The sequence below is a fragment of the Aptenodytes forsteri genome, unplaced genomic scaffold (genome assembly GCF_000699145.1).
Source record: "Aptenodytes forsteri isolate BGI_AS27 unplaced genomic scaffold, ASM69914v1 Scaffold100, whole genome shotgun sequence".
Classification (NCBI taxonomy): Eukaryota; Metazoa; Chordata; class Aves; order Sphenisciformes; family Spheniscidae; genus Aptenodytes; species Aptenodytes forsteri.
The window spans coordinates 1,706,190-1,729,739 of record NW_008796216.1 but is presented as its reverse complement, the minus strand read 5'-3'; the positions used below and the strand labels follow the sequence as shown (position 1 = coordinate 1,729,739).

At 37.1% G+C, this 23,550-nt stretch overlaps 1 protein-coding gene across 1 annotated transcript in view; it reads left to right on the top strand.

Moving 5' to 3' along the window:
• Positions 1–22,779, top strand: part of MCPH1 (microcephalin 1) — a 142,740-nt gene extending 119,961 nt beyond the window's left edge. Inside the window, exons 13-14 of the mRNA XM_019474453.1 lie at positions 20,558–20,795; positions 22,724–22,779. Of these exons, the coding sequence (XP_019329998.1) occupies positions 20,558–20,795; positions 22,724–22,779 (294 nt within the window). The remainder of the gene's footprint in view (positions 1–20,557; positions 20,796–22,723) is intronic.
• The last annotated feature ends 771 nt before the right edge of the window (positions 22,780–23,550 follow it).

Here is a 23,550-nt window from a genome sequence, read left to right as displayed (position 1 = left end):
TGGACGGGGCTCTGAGCAACCTGATCCAGTTGAAGATGTCCCTGCCCACGGCAGGGGGGTTGGACTAGATGAGCTTTAGAGGTCCCTTCCAACCCAAACTTTTCTATGATTCTATGATATTTATATATCTAATACAGCCCCTCTTTATTGGCATGTATGTGTTTATTGTACCTAATGAGAAGCAAGTCCTCTCAGTACCGTTGATACTGTTGACGACTTCAAATTATATTGGAATTGGATGTCCTGCCTACAGGAGCACAATACAATCCACAGTTGCATACAGGTGTCACTTACTAAAACTTACCGTGGTGGCTGTAGGTAGAAATTTTATAATGTGCAAGCTAATGCATATGGAGTTTTTTCTAAGCACTTCAACTCCCCGTCTCACAGAAGGAATCCTGAGAAATATTTACCTTCATTTATCGTGTTTTCAGTGTTATGTATGTTACTAGAGATGGCAGAAACCACCTACTTGGCATCGTGTCACTTTGAATACTAGGTCAAAGAAGGTGCCACCAGGCCATCACTTTCTGCAAGTCATACGCTGCTTCTCTGTCTAATATTCTACTGCTGTTAGTCTGTCTGTGTTAGTCTGTGAAACTCAAATAATCCCTATATTCATTTGCTACATTTCTACAGACAAGAAAGAAAGGAACCTTTATATATTCAGGATGAGAATGCAAATGACTATTTTTATTTAATAAAGACAGATTGTTGAGCCTGGCACTAATTTTATCCTTTATTACCAGTGAAGACATGAGAACTTGAAGTACATCCTGCTTCCATACCAGGGAAATTGGCTCAAACTGGAAGGAGGAAGATATAGCGTAGTTTTTTGTGGACTGTGTCCTTTAAATGTTAGTTTACAAAGACATTCTGAGTCAAAAGGCCAATTTTATCCAAAAGATGTTTTTAAGACATACGTAGCGTATTCAGATAAAGCAGCCAAGACAAAACAGTTTCAGAAACCTGTTGGACTTTATGGATGCACCTGATTATTGCTCAGGAGCCCATTCTGGGAAGGATGCCCACCTACCTGTGTGGCTTCTGCCTGATGTACTTGATTTATGCACTTAAGCACATGATCATGTCCTGTAAGGACTTACAAAGAGCACGTGACACCCAACTAGCTGCTAAAAAGACCTCTGTTTTAGCTACATAGATAATTCTCCAGGATAAAAATCAGTGTCTGTAATTTGTTTTTACCACTTTGTAGTCCCTGGTTACAGCACGATGGACTTGTAGATCTCACTAATAGGATCCCGATGTCTTGCTACACTTTGTTCACAAAAACTTTTCATCGGTTACTTTGCTTGTAATTTTAATATATGCCACCAGTTTCCTCTCTGCATTCGACTGGTTTGGACTAACATGGAAATGAAAAATGAGTGAATGTAAATTTTTTGCTAAACGAAGGCGCTAAGTGTTGACAGGATGGCTGATTCCAGCCCAGAATTTTCTCTGCATATAAACATAAAATACATTTCATAAACCAAAACTGCAGTTTTTGTTTGTTTGCTTTTGGGTTTTGTTCCAAGTTTCTTGAGAGGACACGATCCTTAAATAAGAAGAATCACTAGGATGTGTTTCCATAAACTTATATGGGCAATACTGTGATAACAAAGCACCAGAAGAGCAAGCAAAACCTGGAGTAAGGAAGCTGAAATTAATGCATAGATATTAAAAAGAACAGAGCTGGGCCCAGTCTTCTTTGCAGCCAGTATTCATTGCTAGGAAGAAATAGAGGTTTATATTGTTCTGTTGATATAGTTTTGGTAGATTTCCGGCTTGCTGTAATTGTAACACATTCTACTTTTAGATTATTGTCTGAACTGTAACCTCGCACTTCTAGAAAATCAGCATTTGGGGAAGCTGTGTTATCATATGAAAACACAACCAAAGTTTTATTTTGGTCTTTTTTCCACGGTAGCAAAAGTCTGGTTAAGTTTATGTGCCTTTGTCTTTTTTTTCTCTGCTTGTGATGTTACACTGTGATTGTGTTTGCCTGTATGATTCATTACAAGCTTGCTGGCAGATGGTCACGTACACTTTGCAAGAGAGCTTGATGCTAATAATAATCAGCTTTTAGCTTTTATATTTTTTTTTCCTAGGGTAAGTAATGTATGTTATCCTAATGCCTAGAAAATCATGGTTGTTTTCAGTCACTGCCATCTACATACTTTTATCCTTCAGTAAAAAAGGTTTCTCTGTACATGCTCAGCATTTCATGTGTGAAAGCTAAATTGCATGTATGGATGGTAGCGACAGAAGAATTAGTATTCCGTCTTTCTTATATAAACAAGGTGGAAGAATAAGTGTTTCATGAGACCAGTATGTGCTAGAAAACCTCCTGGCTCCTGCATATGAATGATTTTTTGTTGGTTAAGCCATTGGAGCCCCACAGGGGCTATATAGCTAAAGCTTCAGAAATCCTGCTTTGTCTCACTTGATCCCCACACTTATTACGGTAGAAGGAAATTGTTTGTGTGTATTTTATTGCATAACAGTAAATCAAGCTTATATGCAGTGTTTATCTGTAATGGTTAAAACGCTGACAGTCCAAAATACATTCCATTTATTTAAATGGTGAAATTGTAAAGAACTACTTCTATGTAGCACAGTAAAATGTGTATATCAAGTAACGTTGTTTTATAAGAGGAAAAATGTGTTGAATTATGTGCTCTTATCATTATAATATGACACAGACATATTTCATGGTTTTTTTAATACCAAGACTAACATGTATTTAACAGTAGTTCTAGATGGAATAGCTGAAGAAGCCACAATATGGTGGAACTTCATGGGGACTGTTTATAGCTATCTTTATGTTAGAAAAGGAAAATTTCTAGTCTAGCGGTTTTCGTGGAGACAGCTGTTGAGATGCTCTTGTTGGCTTTTGCTTATCATAATTGTAGTACACTATATCCAGGCAATAAAATTAGTTATAAATCTGACTCCCTCAAAACACAATGTCATGCAATGGTTCCAACAAAAGTGAATCTTAGTCATTTAATTAAAATTCCCTTATTTTTAACAAATTCCTTGCTCTGTTTCTTCATTTAGTGATAAGCAAAAGCATGTATTGCAACTCTACGTATGTTCTCACAAGAGCATATGACACTAAAGTCCATGACAAGGTCTCTACAGTGTAGGATCGTGGCCTACAGACCTGCTAAGGTATTTTTCTGAATGTAATTCTCAGTTACAGAATCTTATTCATCTCCTGAAAGCATTAGAAAGTACATTTTAGCTGATACAACTCATCTTCTCAGACTTTCATAAGTGTTTCTAAGGTATGGTCTTAACTGTTGCATTCTTCCTCCAAAATCGAGGCTGAAGTAATTCGCAGCTAATATGAAGAAAATACTCCACGAGCCTGTGCCAAATTCTGTCCTGCTAGTCTTAGTTTCACTGATATAAAAGTTGTAATAGGCTCGTTTGATTCCTAGCTCCCATACCTTTGCTCCAACCACACGAAAAAAAATGATCAATTTTAAAATATATTCCTAAGATAGTTGCAGAACCAAATTCCAACTTCAGCTGATTTAGTTTGCAGTGGTTTTGATTTATTGTGCTTGTGAGTATATGTATGTATATATAGACATACTGCTGTTCTTGTTCTTACTATTTTGTGATTTATTACGTGTTGATGAGATTCTGTTGTAGACCTTGCAGGCTTTTTCAAAGACAAGAAGTTCCATTGTCATGTTTTTCTTCCAATGATTTATGTCTTGTGTATTGAAGTTATTTATCAGAACTATTTAACAGATCATCTAAATTCATAATTTTTAAAAACACTGTTTTTTAATATTTGCCTAAAGTTGGTCCCAGAGGCTGCAATCAAAAAAGGGCCTCACTTTGCTAGTAGGCATATTACTATTATAATGGTAGTATTTCTTCATTGTTTTCCACTGAACATAAAACCAGACATTGCATCTTAACGCATTGTACAAATCCAACCCAAAAGATAGTGTCTGCCCCAGGGACCTTTTGATCTACAGAAGAATATTTCCATCCTTTTTTTTCCTGATCTGGCTGAAAGGTCACACTTTACACATATTCCATTTTACCAAATTTATTTGTGGCCCGGAGGCTCTATCAACTTCATTTCAAGCAGAAGACTCTGCCAATAGTTGACATGAGGGACTTTTATCTGTGGAGCTGATTCCGGGCAGCCTCATTCTGCTGACCTCCAATAGTCTTTGCTGCTTCCATCCTTTTTTTTCCTGATCTGGCTGAAAGGTCACACTTTACACATATTCCATTTTACCAAATTTATTTGTGGCCCGGAGGCTCTATCAACTTCATTTCAAGCAGAAGACTCTGCCAATAGTTGACATGAGGGACTTTTATCTGTGGAGCTGATTCCGGGCAGCCTCATTCTGCTGACCTCCAATAGTCTTTGCAGCATGGCATGGCTGTTTTTAAAGCTATTGTAGAGAGAGAGGTTTAATGGGAGTATGTTTGCCCAAGGGAGGGGAGTTTATGGGTAATCTGAACGGGGTGGAATTTTGTTGGCTGTTTTAACAGTAACTGTTAATTGGTATCCTTTAAACAAACACATTTTGGACAATCTAGGGAAAAAGTGTAAAAATTCTGTTTAATACTGACTTCCTAGAATAAAAGGAAATAAACATTTAAGAATCAACTTAAAAGGTTCCTTGCTAGCATGTTAAAACTGAAAAACTTCTCTTAAAACTTTAGAGGTCTATCAACAGTTTTGCCCAACCTCAGGGATTCCCACCTGAATTGAGGTAAGTTTTAAGTGCCTGAAAGAGCTGCAGTTTCAACACAAAGCGAGGTCAAACTTTACAGGTTTTATTGAGTATTATTGTTGAAATTCTGGGTTTAGTCTAACATGAAGGAGGTAGAAAAACGTGTATGTCGATTAAGACGTTTTGCATAAAACTTTATCATTTGAAATTACGTAGTTGAGTTGATTGTGGCTTAGAAGAAAAACTATAAAATAGGAACGGCATAAATAATGGAAAGCTCTGTTTGTCCCATCCCATTGAGCTTTTGGTGTGGCTCAGCACATGCTTATAAAACAAAAGATGTGCCTTCTCGAAGCAGTAGCGTAGTGTGATCCTGTCATATTCTCTGTGCTCTGTGGATTGGGCTGGTTGTTGCTTAGGTAGGAGATGCCTGAAGGAGATACATTGGTTCATCTGACATGCGATTAGACAATGTTTTTTCTTGGGTTTTTCTGTTTTTTCTGGAGGTTGATGAGATCATTTCTCAAATGTAGGATTTTTTTTCAGGATTAACTGGACTATATCTATTTTCATGCTGTCTTTGGAGGATGTTGCAGATGTGGTAGTGGCTATTTCTGTGATCAGAAGTCTTCAGCATCCTCTACTGGCTTCAACCATTTACAGTGCAAGTTTCTTCTACTGCATTCCAGATTTGTCTAGAACACATCCCTGAGCAGCCAACTGGGGTTTTAACTGCATTTGCCGGACAACTTACCTTTGGTTTATAAGCAAAACAAGCAGTGCTCTCCACAAAGATATAATGTGCACATGGACACCTTTTAGTAATAGTGAATGTACTTATCCAAAATGGCATTTGTTTGGTTAATTATAACTCCTGTTATAATGTCATTTTAAGTTTGAACTTCTGCCTTGGTGAATCAGCACTTCCAATTCTGCAGTTAAATAAATTTAGGAAAGTAACCACATATGTTGTAATATATAGGCTGTATTGTACTTAACCAGACAATTATGTTATGTTGTGTTTGCAGGTCTGGTGTTTAACTTTTTGTGGGAAGTTGTCTTTCTCATGGTAATTGCAAATGAAGTAGACAGAGGTCTTTCATCTGTAATCTAAACATTAGCAAAAACTGTAAAAATTAAGGAAAGAGGGCATTGTAAAGGATTGTAAAGGATTCTTATTACTCTGATCTTATAGATCATGCTGAGGAAAACACAGGATCATTTCCATTTATAAAAAAAAGATTTTCAAATTATATGTTCAAGGATCTAGCAAGTTATAATAGTAGGTGAATTTTGCTGCAGAATAGTGTATTTCAAGTATTCTGGTGTTCTAAAAATGTTTTTGAATCCCTTCACACAGATGGTATTATGTTTGTATGGCATTAGGGGAATTGATTATTACCTTTAATAGCTTTTATGAGACACTATTAGTGAAAAGCCTGTTACCTGTGTTTCATCTCAGAGAACTGCATGCCATAATTAAATGCACTTCAAAAGCCAAATTAAACTGAATGAACAAAGTAACCAGTAAGGATCTTGAGCATTCATTCTTACCATGATGAATGGTGCTTGTTTTTCTCTTTTTAATTAGAATGTTTCTACATTTGCCAAAGAAAATGTTGGAATGCGGACAAAAACTGAAATTATAGGAACAGGGCTTGATGTAATAGCTTATTTGTAAAGGAAACACAACTTGTTTGGTATTTTATTGAAACAGGAAGTTCAGAACCTCAGTACACACAAGCACAACAAATTCTCAGGTGCTAGTTGAGTCATCTGTTGTTGGAAGTAGTCTCATAGAAGGTTTCCCCTTGATTTAGTTTTAATCTTCAATTAACAAAGGGAAGGAAATTACATACAGATTTAGTTTTAGATTATGTGCAAAGCTCTCTGTTGCTTTTTAGCTGTCACCCTGATGTGCATGCTTTGTGAGTATATCATGTTGGCACAACCGGAGTGTGTCCGAGTGAATATATTCAGCTTTTAATGAGCAAAAGAAACCTGATGTATTACATTTATGAAATAACGTAAGGCTTGCTTAATCAAAGTACTCTGATTTTTTTCCTCCTTCTAGTCATCTCATACCTGATTTCAGCTTTACTGCAAGCCGTAGAAGTAATCACCTGTGATAACGTGATGGTAAAACTACTGTTTTAAGTTTAGTATTGGATTATTTATTTTTTAATTGTCCTGCTTGTTTGTAATAATAGGTCTGTTATACAGCAGAGCAGAGCATGATGATACCATGCAGTTTTGTTTATGTCATATCTTTAAAAGGCACCTGGGAGTTTGTGTGTGTATCTTCTCTGTAGAAGACTTAGCTTTTCCCCTCTTTCAAAGGTCTGTATGACACTGGCCTTCTTTGAATGAGAAGGATTTTACTGAATTCCCTCCAAATCCCGTCATTACTGTTCCTCTGTTTAACCCCAGGAGTACTCCAGTGTTGTGCAGCGAGTTCTCCTTTCCCCCACCAACGGTCTGAGCAACGATGGCTTTGTAGTACCAGTACCCAGTACTGGTCCATAGCATAAGGATAAGTGCATTAGCACTTTAATCAATGTCATTTTAAGAAAAAATTCCATGGATAGCATTAGAACTATCGTGTCAGCTCCTAAATTTTAAAGTGAATATAATTTCAAAATAAAAACAGACACATGATCCAGTGAGTGTGCAGGACATTTTTAAACCTTTGCCCTTATGCAGGGCTAGCTAGATTAGATTCTTTTTTCCCCATCCTCTGAGTAGTGTATATACTTTAGTATAGTACGTATGCACACAACCAGTACCTTCTGTTACATCATGGTAGTTTGTATTGTTATAGGGCTAAAGCTGTATTCCTGATATGCCCACCTTATTCCCACTGATTTTAGTGGGAATTCTGGACTGGGACAGAGCCAGAGATGGTAAATATTTATTTACAGACTTTCACTAGAAAACTAGTGTGTAGGAGAGGAGTTACTGAGCATTTGCATTTTATCTAAGCTATCCAGTTTTTTGACTAGAGAATAACTAGTAATTTTGCTTGAAGACCACAACTGTTTCTGTGCTTCAGAATATTTATCCTGCATCTAAGTCCAAATACCCAGTTGCTCATATTTTATATGCAATACTTGCTGCGTATCCTTTGGTTTTCGAATTGCAACTGCTTGCTTATGCAATGACAACCTCATGAAAAGGCTTTCTGCTCTCACTAAAGCACTTCAGGTAAAATCCAGATAGGCTAAAAAGTAGTAGCCTCTCTGTCCTGCATCGTACCTAGATGAAGAGCAGTCGGAATATAGGAAAGGAACTCAGAAAGGAGGACAGGGTCAGCAGTTTGACCCTACAAACTTTGCCCAGCTAGCATGAGAAGTCGCTGAAAGTCCACTACCATAATAAGTCTGCCTAATTCTCTGTATTTAACCATGTCATGGCTGGTGATCTTAAAACAAAACCAAATTCCAGATGGAATTTATAACAATGTTTTTTTAAAAAAAAGTTTTTAACAAGATCATCATTACATTTGCAGTAAACAGAAGTGGACTTTTCTGTGAATCCATGATTCACTTTTCAGTGAATCTTCCTGCCACTTTAGATTTGCACTTTAATAGCCCCACCTGTAAAGTCACACATTTATTTTATCTATCTTCATCAAGATAGTTCCTGCAAGACCAAATGCAAATATCAGATAAGTCAAATGAATATTGCTCCGTTATCTTTGTAACTGAAAAAAATTAAATTAGAAATAAGTGATAGAAAAGAAAAAAGTGGAAAAGTTATCACATCTCGAAATCCCAAATGCATTTGAAATCCTAATCATGAGTAAGATTATATTCTAAATGAGACTTATGTTCTAAAATGGCTTCTTCTTACTTGCAGCAACAACTGAGATCCAATGCTAGACTTTTGTTTTCCTCCAGCATTTGATAAGGTTACTGACACAGTGTCTACTTTGCCTCCTGTAGACTCTTGAGAAGAAAGCAGTGAGGTAATATTCTGTAAATGTGTTTGGTGTATCAGCTCACAAGCTGATAAGCGTCAGCTCCTCAAAACAGATACTGGAACCAGTTATTTTTAGAGGGGCATCATCTGGTACCATGCACAACTTATCATTGTGGCTTGTGAATTATTTTTTCACTTTGTTAAAATAAAGCCATTTCAAAGGCTTGCCATTAACTTGAAAAATTCTCTGGTTAAAAAAAAAAAAAAAAGAAAGCAGAAGAGCAGAGAGAATAAATTTGGTGTCAGGTACTGTGCCTTTACCCTAGCAACTTTCATAGCTTTAAAATTACTCTGTATTCACAACATAAATCGTTCTCCCTCAGCTATACAGAAGACCATCCCAGCTTGCTGTCACAATGTAGTCAACATTCTTTCTTCTGTAATCTTACATTATCGTCATGCTAAAAAGTACAAGAGTTCATGAAAAGAATCGTCAAATAGAAAATGTTGATCGTGTCCTTTGTTTAGCACCTATGAAGAAAGCGGTGCTCTCAGAGAAACTTTTCTTGAGTAATTGTTATTTAAAAACACGATTGACAAAAAGCACCTGGTCAAACATTTAAACACTTGGGTTTTTTTGCTGTGTGTGCTGGCAGCTCTACTTGCTATTCTTAGTGCTGAAGGATTAAATGTCTTTGCTTTCCATACTTCCTATGGGATCTTTTCTTCCAATTTGTGACATAAATTAAGTGAAGAAGAGATGTTATTACACATAAAGAAGTATTGCTGCCAAGGAGTACTAATCAGGGAAATTGTAGACCAGAAGTGATTGTGGTAGTAGTTCTATCAGGAGGTTCTGAAAGCAACCTGAACCTGGTCTAGTTTTGCAGTTGGCGGCATTCCACAGCAGTGGCGTCCAGTTGTGTGATGCCAGGTAATCTCTTTCAGTGGGCTTATTTCAGTAGTTCTCAGACAATGTTAAGGATTTTTCGCTGTTGAATATCGATGTAATTTCAACTGACTCTTTAGTTTGTATTTTAAAAACCAAGCATTCCCTGCTACTTATCGTTGTAGTGCATGTGTTTCACTGTAAGTACGGAGGATTACATATAACTTCTGAATGCAACTCTCAGGGTTTCTGCTGTGCTCAGTCATTACCATGCATCTTTTTTAAACGATTTAAGAAAAAAACAGCTTTTAATTATACCTTACTTTTTCATTAATATGTGGTCTGTTATGTTGTAATACATTGGGTGCTGAACAAAAGCATTTTATATTTTTGTTGATGAGGGAATACTTTAGGCTGTCCTACTTAGAGGGTACTTTTTTCCTCTGTTGATACTAAAAAAAAATTAAAAGAACAAAGCAACTTTTTAAAAAAGTAATTTGCTGATGCCTGTTTTTTTAAAGCCAAGTCTGTTTTATTTGTCTCGCTGCAGCATATCAAAAAAAGATTGAGAAAAGTCAATCCTAAGAAATTTGAAGGAAAACGAACTCACTGTGTTCAAGCTTTGACATACTTCATAAAGCTGTTGAAAACCAAACCATGAAAGCCAGATTTATGAGCTTTTTTAAAGTTATTTGTAGATTCCCAAGACAATTGTGTTCCCATCACTTACTGTAGCCTTTAAAACTCAAATGACGCTTAAAAATATTCATGTTTGGCACACACTGAGTTACTGCTGGGCGTTGCAATGGCATTCAGCTAAAACTAAAGAGTAGAGAGAAGAATGTACGCTGCCTTCGCTTAAATCATTTCAGCCTGTTGAGGTAGAGCAAAAGGACTCACATCATATTCATATTTTAAAGATAAAACTAGGAATTCTTTTAACGTTATGATTACTTTTATTGTGGGTTAATACAACTGTTTGGGGAAAGAGCCTTTTGGGAGCATCTGTGTAACCCTTCACATCTGCCAGGCTTTTTTCCTTTCAACAAGATCACTCATTTTGTTATTACTGGAATAGAAAGCCCTTTTATTTATCAAAGCATTATTCATCTGCACTTTGCCAGGTATAGCAAATCTGTTGACAGCACTGGATTTATCATTTACTGTTAAAGGCGAATAGAAGGATTCCCCACATCCCTAAGCCAGCAAAACAAATGTCATTCTTGAAGCTCACTGCACAATATCCTGTGTTGATTAAAAAAGAAAGTTGGACTGTCCAAAATGATTCAGTATCTAAAAAGTCTAAGGTAGCTGAAATGAGGTTATAATTTTTAATGTATTTTATGCAAATACTGGGCTTCCATGCCTTGTATCTTCATTATATGTAGTATTTAACCATGGGGAATATCAAGTTATTTTCCATGAACTGCAGCACATTATTAGGTCGTGGAATTTCTGTTTCAGTGCAGCCTTTCACCAGTGAAATATACTTAGCTGGAAATGTATTATTTCAGTCCACGTATATGCAGATGTGTTTATTCCCATATGATTAAACATTGGATTTACTTCATTAATACTTCATTCCTTAAGCTACTCCGCTGAAATTAATCACCTATTCATAGATTAGGTACTGGTCTCATGCAATAGGTACTAGTCTGTTTAAAAAAAAACCCAACAAACAATTGGCCTTATGTGGGTTGGGAGAGTTCAGTAAGCCTAGAGGATACTATATATAAAATACGGGTAAATGGTTGGAATATGAGGGGATAAATGCCAAGATGCAACTAATGTTCCTCCTTCCTGTTGCCATGTGAGAATGAACTATGAGATAACAATAAGGGCAAGTTGCAACTGTTATCATTAAAAAAATAGGCTAAATTTAGTTGAGGTCATTATTTTTGTGCATGTAATAATTCTATTTGAAAGAAGCATGCCATACCTATATCACTACCCCATTACATCTGCCAGAAGTGACTTCATGCTCACTTGTGCCTGCGTCCATAAGGCAGTAATGCAGATGAATGGAAAGGGATCTGCAGAGTGCATGAGCTAGTGCCGAGAGCACCATGCACACAACACATGCTTCGGGGCTCTGGGATCGTTCCCGTCTGCTCCCCTGAACTGAGCACATCTTCTGGCTGTATTTCATCCAAAAGGAGTACAGTCTGTGCCCTTGATGGCTGCTCCACAGTGGGAAACAAAAGTACGCTCAATAGGAATGACCAAGAGATTAGTTTCAAAAGTGCGCTCCCAGCTCGAACTAAACCAGTGAGAATGTAAGTATCTTTTCTGCTGAAGGTCTTGTGAGGATATATCCAGCAAGAATAGATCTTTGTCAGCTGTGAGGAAAAACATGTCCATGTACGTATTGCATAGCTTTTAAAGTCACAGATAGTTGTCTAAAGCAAATTATTTGGAGGCTGAGATTTTCTTGGTTTGTACGTTGGCTCAACTGTGTTTGTTCAACTGTCAGCTGAGTTAAGGGAAAAGATTTCTGATTTTACTTCATTTATTTTTCATTTTGAGACATATGAACTTTAAAAACTGAGTTAGATGGAGAGTCCCACCAATAGAGCCAGTTACAAAATGGTGGATTCAACATGGCTCACGTAGATCTGCTGCACAGATGATCTGTATATGCTCAAATCAGCTTTGTCATACACGTAACGAGGCCATCACACCTAGGAATTCCTACGCACACGTAGGAATCATTGGCATAAAACGTACAACTATCCCATCCATATACTGCATTTGTTGTCTAGGATTTTGCTAAGCTACCAGGCTGGAAAATCTGATTAACCGTGACCTAAAGTAGTGGAACTGTAGATTGACTCTGTCCATTTTTTAATTACCAAGCTGTCTTCATCTCAACCCATGAGCTTTCTCCTTTCTGACTCTCCCCTCCATCCCACTGAGGTGGGGGGGAGCAAGCGGCTGTGCGGTGCTTAGCTGCCTACCGGGGTTAAACCACAACAGACTGGAATTAAAATAACCATGAGAGATATAAGGAGTGATCAGAAATAGGTATGATGGAGTTCAGTAAGGACAAGTGCAAAGTAGGGAGAAATAATCACCTGCAGAAACACAAGATGAGACTGACAATGCGCTATTTCTGCCAAAAGGGCAACTGAGTATTTTAGAGGATCCGAAACAGTATGTCACCTATGTCATACTCTGATAAAAGAAGCAGGCGTACTAGGATGTGTTAACAGGAATGCTATACATAAGAGACATGAATTGTTTGCAGTGTGCAGAGCAGTGGTGGGGCCTGAGCTGGAGTACTGTGTCTAGCTTTGGGCACTGCACTTCAGGAAAGATGTGGATCCATTGGAGGGAATCCAGGGGAGAATAACAAAATGATCAGAGGTCTACAAAATATGACCCATGAGCAAAGACTGGAAGAACTGTGTTTGTTTAGTCTAGAGAATAGAAGACTGAGGGGAGACATGATAACAGTCTTCAAATATTTAAAAGGTTGTTGCAAATAGGAAGAGAATAAATTGTTTTCCGTGTCCCTTGGCACTAGGACAAGAAGTAACGGGCTCAAAATGCAGCAGAGGCAATTTAGGTTATATTATTAAGAAAAGCTTTCTAACTGCAAGAGAAGATAAGCACTGGACTAGATTGTGTATGGAGGTGGAGAATTGCTGTCTTTGAATTTTACTGGGATTCTTGGGGGCTTGTCACATGTAGTATATGTAACCCTCATGGTACGCCAGTGATGCAGGGCACAGAGTCGTATGTGCCACACTCGTATACCGCTTCGGAGAGATGCATGGCGCAGTGCTGCTTTACTGATATTCGGGTGAGGAAAACACCTCCCAATTATAATTGGTAATTATTTGCAGAATTTTGACATAAATTTGCAATTGCAATTTGCAGTCTTATCACTGCCTGGTAGTCACTTGGGTTTAATTCTCTTGAGGTAAGACAAAAACAAGGATGGACAAGCTCTTGAGGTATTTCTGAAGCAAGGTTTAAATTTCTAATCCTGAAAAAATGCTTCCTTCATTAGCTAATCTGTAATGAAAGGATTTTTTAAATTTCAAAAAGAATTGGTTTGTGTTGAAACCAAATGCAAATATATTTAATTCAGAATCTTTACAGTTATAGCAAAGTGACCAGATCTTACAATCTTAGCAGAGTGTTTTTAAGTCATGTATATTGGAAATACAGCTCCTTGATTTAGAAGTCATACTTATCCGCCAAAGGGAAAAGACTTATTGTTTTACCCGAATTTGTTTTTTATTAATCTATCGTTGATAATGTTGATATTACATAGTATTTAAAAATAGTTCTACCTCTGGAAAACAAGGAAATTAAACTAAAAATAAGTGAATTTGTTATCTTTTTTCCTGTAAAAAATTGCTATGCCGGAAAAAATGGTTCAAACATCTCCCAGTATAATTTTGAATATCCGCCAAACAGTAGATTTATTTGCCAAACATTTTCATACAGTATTCCCACCGGGACTCAGTCTTTCAGAGAATAAATTGGTGAAATTAACTTTTCTTATCAGTCTATGGGATTTGAGAGAAGCAAGGTTGTCTGCCAACATGCTGTGGAAAGAAACAATATCAGCTAAATTGTCTGGATTCAAGCGTTCTTCCCTTCACCCTCATCTTGGCCAGGAAACACTTACATGAAGGACTATACAGAGGAGGGGAAGAAACTGTTTTCTGAAGAATTTTCCAGATAGTATAGTCTTGACTCTATGCCATTTCTCCTTCTTTTACTTTCCTTTTTATTTTTCAAGACCAGACATTGAAAGTTTCCTTTTTCTGGACCAAATTTTCCACTCTATCTCCCTCTGCTTCTGGCTCCCGGCTCAGTGCACCATTTGTCTTCTACCGCACAAACGTATACCAAGTTTGTCTGTACGAAAATCTCCATTTGTGGGCATGTGCTGGGGTGCTGATGTAGCCTTATCAAGCGTTCAAAAAGTACGTTCTCACTTGTCTGTCTGAAGGCTTACGCTTCTCTAATTTGACAGAAAGGGAGCTTCTATTTTAGCCAAATGATACTGCTAACCAATGGGAAAACATTGTTTCAATAAATATTCAGAAATAGGGATGCAATATGTGTAAATAATGTACATGAATGTTGCAAGTTGAGTTTTGCTCTGAGAATGAAAAACATCACTAGCAATAACAAATGCATTTCATGCCAAAGAGTGAAATAAGGTTCTGGGTGCTGTTGAGCTAATAGCGTGGTAGGACAGCTTGAACCAGTTGGGGTCCTGCATCGGTATGATGTTCCATTAACTTAGATAAGATTCTTCAAAGCTGAGGATCTGTTGCTTTGTGAAACAGCTTGCTGAAGGAAGTCGTTTCCAGCTCTTAACATGCTCTTTTATACTGGAGAGCACCAATTTATTTATCTAGTACAGCATTTCAGTGTAATTTTTAAAGCTTTTAGTGAATACTATTTCAATTTTAGGATTCTCAATGTGTTAAAAAAATGTCAGCAAACTGCTAAAATAAATTATAAGAAATCAAACTAAAATGATGAGCTTTTGATTTAAGTAGAAAATATATGTCACACATTGTTCCTACAAAAATAGAGTCGCTGTTTGGTTAGTTACTTCTATTCTCCTATCAAACCTGATATTTAGAAAGGTGAAAAAGAGAGCATTTCTTTTTTGTCCTGCAGGAGTACTGCATTGTTAACACAAACTTCCTTGATCCCTGTAGGGTCCTGCAGATTCTGCAAATTCCTCACTGCAGGATAACTGTACTTCCAGAAGTCTGCACGCTGCAACACGCTCCTTTTTATCAGAAGCAGACTGATGCTCCACTTGTGTGGATGGGTGTGAGCCCTTGATCTTTACATGTACATGGGGTTCCACATATGTGTTTTTCTTTCAAGTTTTTACTAAATGATGGACTGTCTGAAAATGCATATAACCATGCAAGTGTAATGTTTCCTAACGGTGTTGTAGCTTTGAGTGCATTCTTCACGAGGTCTTTGTACAGAATTACAGTAACTGAAAATGTAAACATTACTTGGCCTATATGGTATATATACCATATATATATCCATACTGAAATCATACGAATATTAAAATCTTAGAGCTTAGTATTTCCCCAGCAACATCACCCAACTATATTAAATGAATATGCTATTTTATGTGTCTCTTTTTGTTAAATTTGTACATTATCAAACCATAAAGTCTGGTTTTTTGGTTTTATCAATTTTATGCTTTTCTGTCATATAATAGTTGCAGAGCAGTGAGCTAATGCATAAGACTTCAACAGTCAGATCCTTCTCTTTTTAGTGAAAAGGAGCAATTTCTCATCAACTTCAAATGAAATAATACTTGGTCTTTGGATAGATATAAAATATACAATCTACTCTCTTTGAACTTATCTCTGCAATTTTATCTTCTGCTGCTTGCATTTACTAAAATGTATTTATTGTTTTTGCAAGTAACAGTAACCAAGATATAATTACAGCTTTCCGTAAGTTCAGTAAATACTTCGTTAAAAATAGCCTTTTCAAATAGGTGTCGGTAAGGTTTCCAATCCTATATTAAATGGTATGTACTCAAATAGTAATGATAAAATATATCATAAGTTTATTTTAGTAGATTTATTTCTCTCTGGTGAATAATTGAAATTAAGAATAAAGATTTACCATAATGCATACATTGATTGTGTAATGCATGCACAAATTTTCAGACGTATAATTATTACAGATGGCTACATTGTATATATTTTTGAAGCCAGGACTTCACATTTTCAATTCTAGCCTACAAATACAATTTATATTAATTGTAATAACTCATAACCATATTGTCCATTTAGATTTTGTGAAGTATTATTATTCTAATAGCATTTTAGACTGGAAATTTCTTCATGTGCTATTTTCTGGAAGTACACTGAAAATTGTGTGCTGTATATAGGACATTAGCAGTTTCAACACTGAAAAATTTCCAAGTACATCCAGAAGAATTATTTTCTTACATTTTCTATTGCATGAATTCAGGTATCGGCTCAGAGATAATACCTTTGTGGGACTGGATGGCTATCTCCTGAGCCTCATGAAAAGATCACATCCTTGGACTTTTATGGGGTTTTGTGTTTGTTCCCGCACCCCACCCAGCAGGAGCTATTTTCCTAAAGTTCTAGGCAAAGCTGCGAAGTTTGGGGCTTTTTATAATATATGCTTTTTTGGCTTGTGGGGATTGAAAATCAGTCACAGGAGGGACAATAGTTGGTGAAATATTTTTTGTGGGGGTTTTTTATAATGAAGAAAGGCTCTATTTCTTTATCATACATTTTCCTTAAGTTTTACTTCTGTCAAGAATGATTTTTTTTTTTTCCTTTCAAAACTTCGGTTCAAACAAACATCTAAATTAATGGTACATTTATGAGAAATGCACGCATACAAGAGGCATCTTCCTGCTGTTCATCCAGCTAGTGAAAGAATGAGGTTAACACTTAGGATCTTACCAAAAAGAGTAAATAGATGCTTTTATAACATTTTGTTTTTCTGTCCATCTGCTAACGAATGTAATTAGAAAGGAAAATTGGTGCTGTCTGTTATGATAGGGACTGACACAATTATAACCGTAACTACCACCTGATACATACACAATTTGTGGAAATAGTCACTTTTGGGGTCTGATATTTTCCCAGGCTTGGTCTCTGCTGAGGAATTACTCATTTATTTGTAAAAGCTTACGCGAAATGTGTATGGTTTCAAAGGGCTGGGAACACCCCTGGAGTGCCGCGAAGGCTTTGATGTTGCAAAGGCAGCTGAGTCAATTCAGGGGTAAGAGCTAGATTGTGCCCTCTCATCCCACTGCCAAACCCTGTGTGGTCAGCTAGCTGCCTTTTCAGCAACTGGCTAGTGGCGTTTCTTTCAGGTTAGTGGTCCAGAAAGCAAAGTTAACCTTTCAGACTACTCTCTGAGCTCTGAACGTTAATGCTATGATTTCCCTAGCTCTAAGACCAGTGCGTGAACCCAGTGCACTTGAGCAAATCCAAGCACAGTCAGGAAAGCTGTGGTGGTGGTGGTGGTGATCCAGACGAAGGAAACGTAAAGATGACATTGCATGCGGAAGCTTTCTGTTGACGATGCCACTGAGATGTACTGTGTTCTTACCATGTCCTCCTCTCAAATGCACTGATAATACACACAGCTGGAATTTTAAAGGCAGTTTAAGAAAATCCTCTCTATAGCATGTCAGCGTTTCACTTTCCTGGGTTCCTTTAATACGTACTAAACTTATAAAGCATGCTATTTGTGGACATCAGGTGAGGAGGGTGCTCAAAATTTGGATTTCCTGATTTGATGGTTAGCTGTGTACACATTTGCTTTTAATATTAATTTAATCTAACAGTTCTTTCTATATGAAGATGTATCATATGAGTGAGTTTTCATTACAGTGGCAGCAAATTAATCCTTTCAGGGGAAATGTTTGAGGAAGTGGGAATACAATTAGCCCTTTTAAATCATATTCCCTAACATATGTGAAATAGCAGGTTGCAACAATTTATATTTGGTGCCTTCTATCTAACACAAGTCCTATTGCATTTTTAAGATAACAGCTTCTCAATCCTAGTAATTTTCATCTTTAAAATCTTAAGAGTTCCAGGTTGACAAAAACAGTGTAACTTCTGCCTTTCCAAGTTAAATCTGATTTATTTTAGATAAACTAGCATTAAAGTCTCTTGGTAATTGTCTGTCTTCTATCGGTTGCAGCTGATTTGTCCCAATAAACAATTCCAGAGAGCTCTGTGTCAGATCAACTAAGATAGCATTGCATCTGTCATGAGGCTGTTCTGAGGCTGATGTGAAGGGATTGTTACTTTTCACTATAGTGCATTCTTTAATTTGTTGACCTTGCTTACCACAAGCACTTTTGTGGTTTCTTAATTGCAGTTTTTTAATTCATTAAAATGAATTATTGCAGTCCTAGTAATACCAAAATCACGACACTGCTCTGTACATCAGAGATTGCAAAGTGGTTTATGTTCTTGAGCTAGTCCCATTTTAAGACACTGATCGTGGCCTCAAAGCCTCACAAGAGCCATCAGCTAGTGATACTCTTAGCAAATTCCAAATCTGATACCATACAATGATTAGTTCTCTGTATTTCATGACATCAAGATGCCCAGCAGACAGATATTCATAGAAGAGCATTCTGCTCAGATGGAGGTAGGCAGTACCCTACTGAGTCCAAAACCAGATCTTCTGCACATGTGTAAAGTATCGGGTGCCAACTTATGTACAGGAAGGGCCATCAGATATATTCACTGAGCTTGGTTCCTCCAAAATCTGCAATATAACTCTGCTTTGATACTGTGATCAACAAAATTATTTAGCAGCTGTTTGACTTCCATGAGACAGGACTAGGTGCCATGTCATTCATAAACCTAAGTTCACAGAAGAATAGAAAATAAAGGGTATTTCTTGGATTGTGCTTGAGTCTTTTTGGCCTGCTTCATCCATAGCAGTCACTGTCTTTGTAACTTGCTGAATTCAGAACACAAAGAATCAGGAGGGCAGCCAAGGAATTAACAATCACAGAAAGTTGGATTATTTATTGATGGAGGAGATCTCAAAATTCAGATTGGGATTGACTTGTCCAAGAATAGCAGAGGACAGTGGCACAGAACCACTGAGCTATGAAGTCTCATGTTAGCATGGGCTTCACGCTTTGTGGGTGCTTCATCTAGCTAATTGATCAGAAGTGCTAAGGGAATTCATTTTGACTTTTATCTAGGGATATGTGAACATGCCATGGAACTGTTCGGCTTTATAAACCCCTGTAAACCAGGTGAAGACTCTTACTTTGGCTGCACATCTGCCAAGCACATAGATTATGGAGTTAAATTCTTAAGTGCCTATGGTTTCACAGCAGGTTTGTGCGAGGACTGGAGGAAGGAATCCACTCAACAAGTAACTTCTTCCACTGTTCCAGTTACACCTCCTCACCGAGCACAGTTCCACATTCAGCCGTCTCATATAAACCAGATATATACAGAGCGACCTTTTCTCTATGTAATGTGCTCGTGTTGATCATCTGTATGAAAAATTCCAAGCATCGCATAATATGAAACATTTATTTTTGTTCTCATCTTACTATTAAGTCCAGTCTCATTATAAATTTTCCAAACTTTGACAAGAGATACAGAATCAGACGTGTTACATACATTAATTTGGCAGGCCAATGGCAACCTCGCACTAAGAAATACAATCTTGCTTTCTTTTTTTTATTTTAGTATGAAAACTTTATATTGCATACCGTGGTGTGTACACTTGTATGCACTGCTTTTATGCACATTCTAGCTAAAGGAGATAGCTTTAATTGCTGAACCACTGTCCTGCTTGGTATATACAGAGAAGAAAATTTGCCTCATATAGATCAAGCAGGTTTTTATTATAATGATCAAGTGTTACAGGCTGCACAGCATTCACAACGGACTTTTTTTGTTTCTGTAGAGACAAAAGAGTTTACATGAAATGGTTTGCTCTGAGTTCTGGTACATTTGTGTCACTTCATACACCTGAGACAAAACGCAGTTCGTATCTGTGGAGCACAGGAGGGAAAAAGAAGTCCTAAAGTAGTTTAAACCTTGAATCAGATATGTTTGTAAAGCTCCCTGATACAAACGGATAAGCACTATATATTGTAAAGGCTTTCACGGTTTGTATTTGTACTGCAAGACTATAATTATTTATAATATCCTTTAATATTTCTGTGTGATGGCCAGTGTTATAAATGTAAGAATGTAAGATTATGGTGAGAAATAATACTGTCAAGTACTTTAAGAAGTTTTATAGGTGAACCGTCTGACCTCTAACGAAATAGTCCCAACTCTGGTTTGGGAACTGTATTTATCAAGTGCAGCAAACTCTTTGTATAGTTTACCCAAGAGTTTCTGATACACCTGAAAAAGTAAAGTTCGTACTCATATACTATAATTATTTTTTTCTGAATTAACGAAGACAAGGATTAGTTTTAGTTTGAGTGGAAATGCAACACATTGGTTAATTAATTTCCTTGTTTCCTCAAATACAGATCTGCAGACTTCAGCGTCACCTATCAACAGGAAAATACCAGCAGAATCTCTTTTCAAACCAGCCTGTCATGTTTGTATCTCCTACCAGTCAGCCACCCTGCAAAAAACTAACTGAACTTATACAGCTGTCAGGAGGGAAAATATGTAAAGTCTTACGTCAGGCAAAAATCTGTATAGGAAAAAACCCAGGAAAGAAGTACCGGGAAATAAAAAGTTTATCAGAAAAATGGGTATTAGGTAAGACACTAAATTTCAACTCATATAAAATATTGTGGAATATGTATTCAAAAATTGAGTGTAAAGAGTTCACTAAACTGAGGTTATGGAGGGAAGAAAATGGAACAGACTGCTACAGTTAGGTTTTCAGGAAGGTTGTCTCCATGGTGAGGACTTTCTCTTACAACTAAGACTGCTTTACAATGGTCCTGGTACTCACCGTTGTAATTTCAGCCAAAGATTTTCAAATTTATCTTTTGTATGATTGTTTCATTTAGAGCAAACTAAATTATGGGGAAACCCCCGTAGGATAATTGCTTTTTAAAATGGCATGTACTTAGATGTAGTAAGAAAGATTTTTAACTGGTAAAAACTGGCACAGCACTACTGAAATATGGTAATTGGCACCCTCTGATAATCTGTCCTGAATTATATATCTGAAAGATGTACAACTTGCAAAAAGTTTCTTTTTAAAATCTGTTGTTAAGTTTCTAAGAGTTGCTAGTCCATCGCTTTTCCATTAAGGACACCACAGTTCTAACCGTTACCTGTTTGCAGGGAATCAGATGTAAAATTGCAATATCCTCACGCTCAAAGAAGAGCTTTTGATAATCTATGTAGGATTCTCAGCTTCCAGCCTGACACTCTTCCTTCTTCAGACAAGATAAGGGTATTTTCCAAAAAGGGACCTTTTGCATACTAGAAAAAATAAGATTACATTTTCGTCATACACTATGTCAGACTCCTCTAGATAGTGCCTCACTCAGACTCTAGCAATAAATGTACTACATGAGTTGATGTTATACGAGACTAGCCAAGCAAGTCCCAATCTCTCAACCGATAACGCTATCAGATCATAATGACTTCAAACCTGAAAGAAAATACCACTAAAGAAGAAAGGAAAAGTGAGCCATAAGGGAAAAATACTCATCTAAATGCAAATGTTATTTGACGCTTTCCTAAAGTATAAGATAAAATTGTGAAGATTTGAGAGAGAGGCATAAGAAGGAGGCAGAGTTTATTGTGCCTTTCTCTGGCTTCAAAGTGACCAGATGAGGTTTGTGCAAGACTAAAAATATGAGTAGTAAATTAAACACAGAAGTTTCACATAGTGGTACTCCAGTCACAAATTCCAGATGAACAAAGGTAATGATCTAAAGTGGCATGCAACTCATGTGGCACGTCCCACTCTTTTCCTGGTCTGATGGAGTTCTGCCTCACCCCAGGTCGAGTATCTCATGAGCTTACTGCAGCTGGACAGGCCACGCTCAGCCCATCGGTGGGCTGAAGGAATTGTGTATCCGACTGCTAATGAAAGAGGATTCCGAATTCTTTGTGCCCGTTACAAATTTCTCAGTTCTCTTTTGCAGGCTGATGGTGCCTTTTCTAATTGTTATGTCCTGCTCACGAGGCACAGTTATGCACGCTCTGGCTAATGGATTTTAAATGATGAATCATCAAAACTCGGAAAAAAGAAGTATTTCTATATGATACTTTAAGGGAAGGATACATGCCTTTGAAGCTCAGCCCCTTTCTCAGCAACTGTTTACATAATAGTATGAACAGTGTCACCTATAAATTGCCATCTTAATCAAATAAATCAAATCAGATCTGAAGTTTTGTCTTATCTTTGACACTTCACTGTTGCAATCCAGTTGGTTGTGGCTATCTGCTTTCTGCTGTTAAAACTGACTGCCAATTAATTCACTCAAGGCTGACTACAATAAAAAGCGTATAGGTAGATAATGCGGCACCTTTTCTAAACTTAAATAAATGATAAGTTCTTGCGGTATTATCATTTGACTGCTTTTTTTTTAGGGTCCTTCTCTCTCTAGGTTCTCAGCTCCACCAAACTGTTCTATACCAGAAATTGCTCTGAAGTACATTGTTGCTTTATAATCTGTTTCTTGTGCATTTTATCTTAATCCTGGGTTTTTTATTTCTTTTAGATTCAATCACTCAGCATACAATATGTCCCATGGAAAACTACATTTTTCAGCTGTGAGCTAACTCAAGAGCTTCCATATGGTTTTAAGGAAACAAGCCTAGTTTGGATTCCACAAAAAAAGGAGCTGTGAATAAAATTTCTAAGAAAACGCAATATTTATAAATACAGGGAATGTTTTCTACATTTTTATTACTTGTGTAAGTGTTCATCTTGTGAAATCTTTGGGTTTTTATAATAAAGTACTTCCCTAATAAAAGTCATCTTGCTTTTATTTATTTGTTGAGGACCTTTGGACCTAAAAGTTGAATGATCATTATTCACTTGGAGGAAGTGGAAAGATATTTTCTAATCTCCAAGCGAAGCTGATCATGTTACAGTGCCATTAAAAGATGTGCATGCAGTGTGGGTGAGCGTGCCTGAGCTAGCTCTGGTGTAGTCAGCAGGAGCTGTGCTACCAGTGCAGATGCGTGGATTCTGTAGGCTCCTCTGTTCCGAGTGCCTCTGCGGACAGCTTCAGCCCATGTTGCCACATCTTCATGACCATTGCTAATTACATTTCTTTGGTAAAAGGATAAGGTTGCCCATCGGGCTCAACTCACACTGCTGGTGTAAACTTGCACTTCTAAATTGAGTTTTCAAAAGTAATTGAAACTCGGTGATTATGCTCAGATGCATAGTTAAGATATTAGTTTATTTCAATACCTTTAATTGAATTTCAAACTGTGTCTACCTTACATCTAGGCTGAAACCATAAACAGTTACTGATCCTGAGTCAAATGAATTAAGACAACACATCATGCAAGTGCTAAAATCTGTTGAAAATGGAAC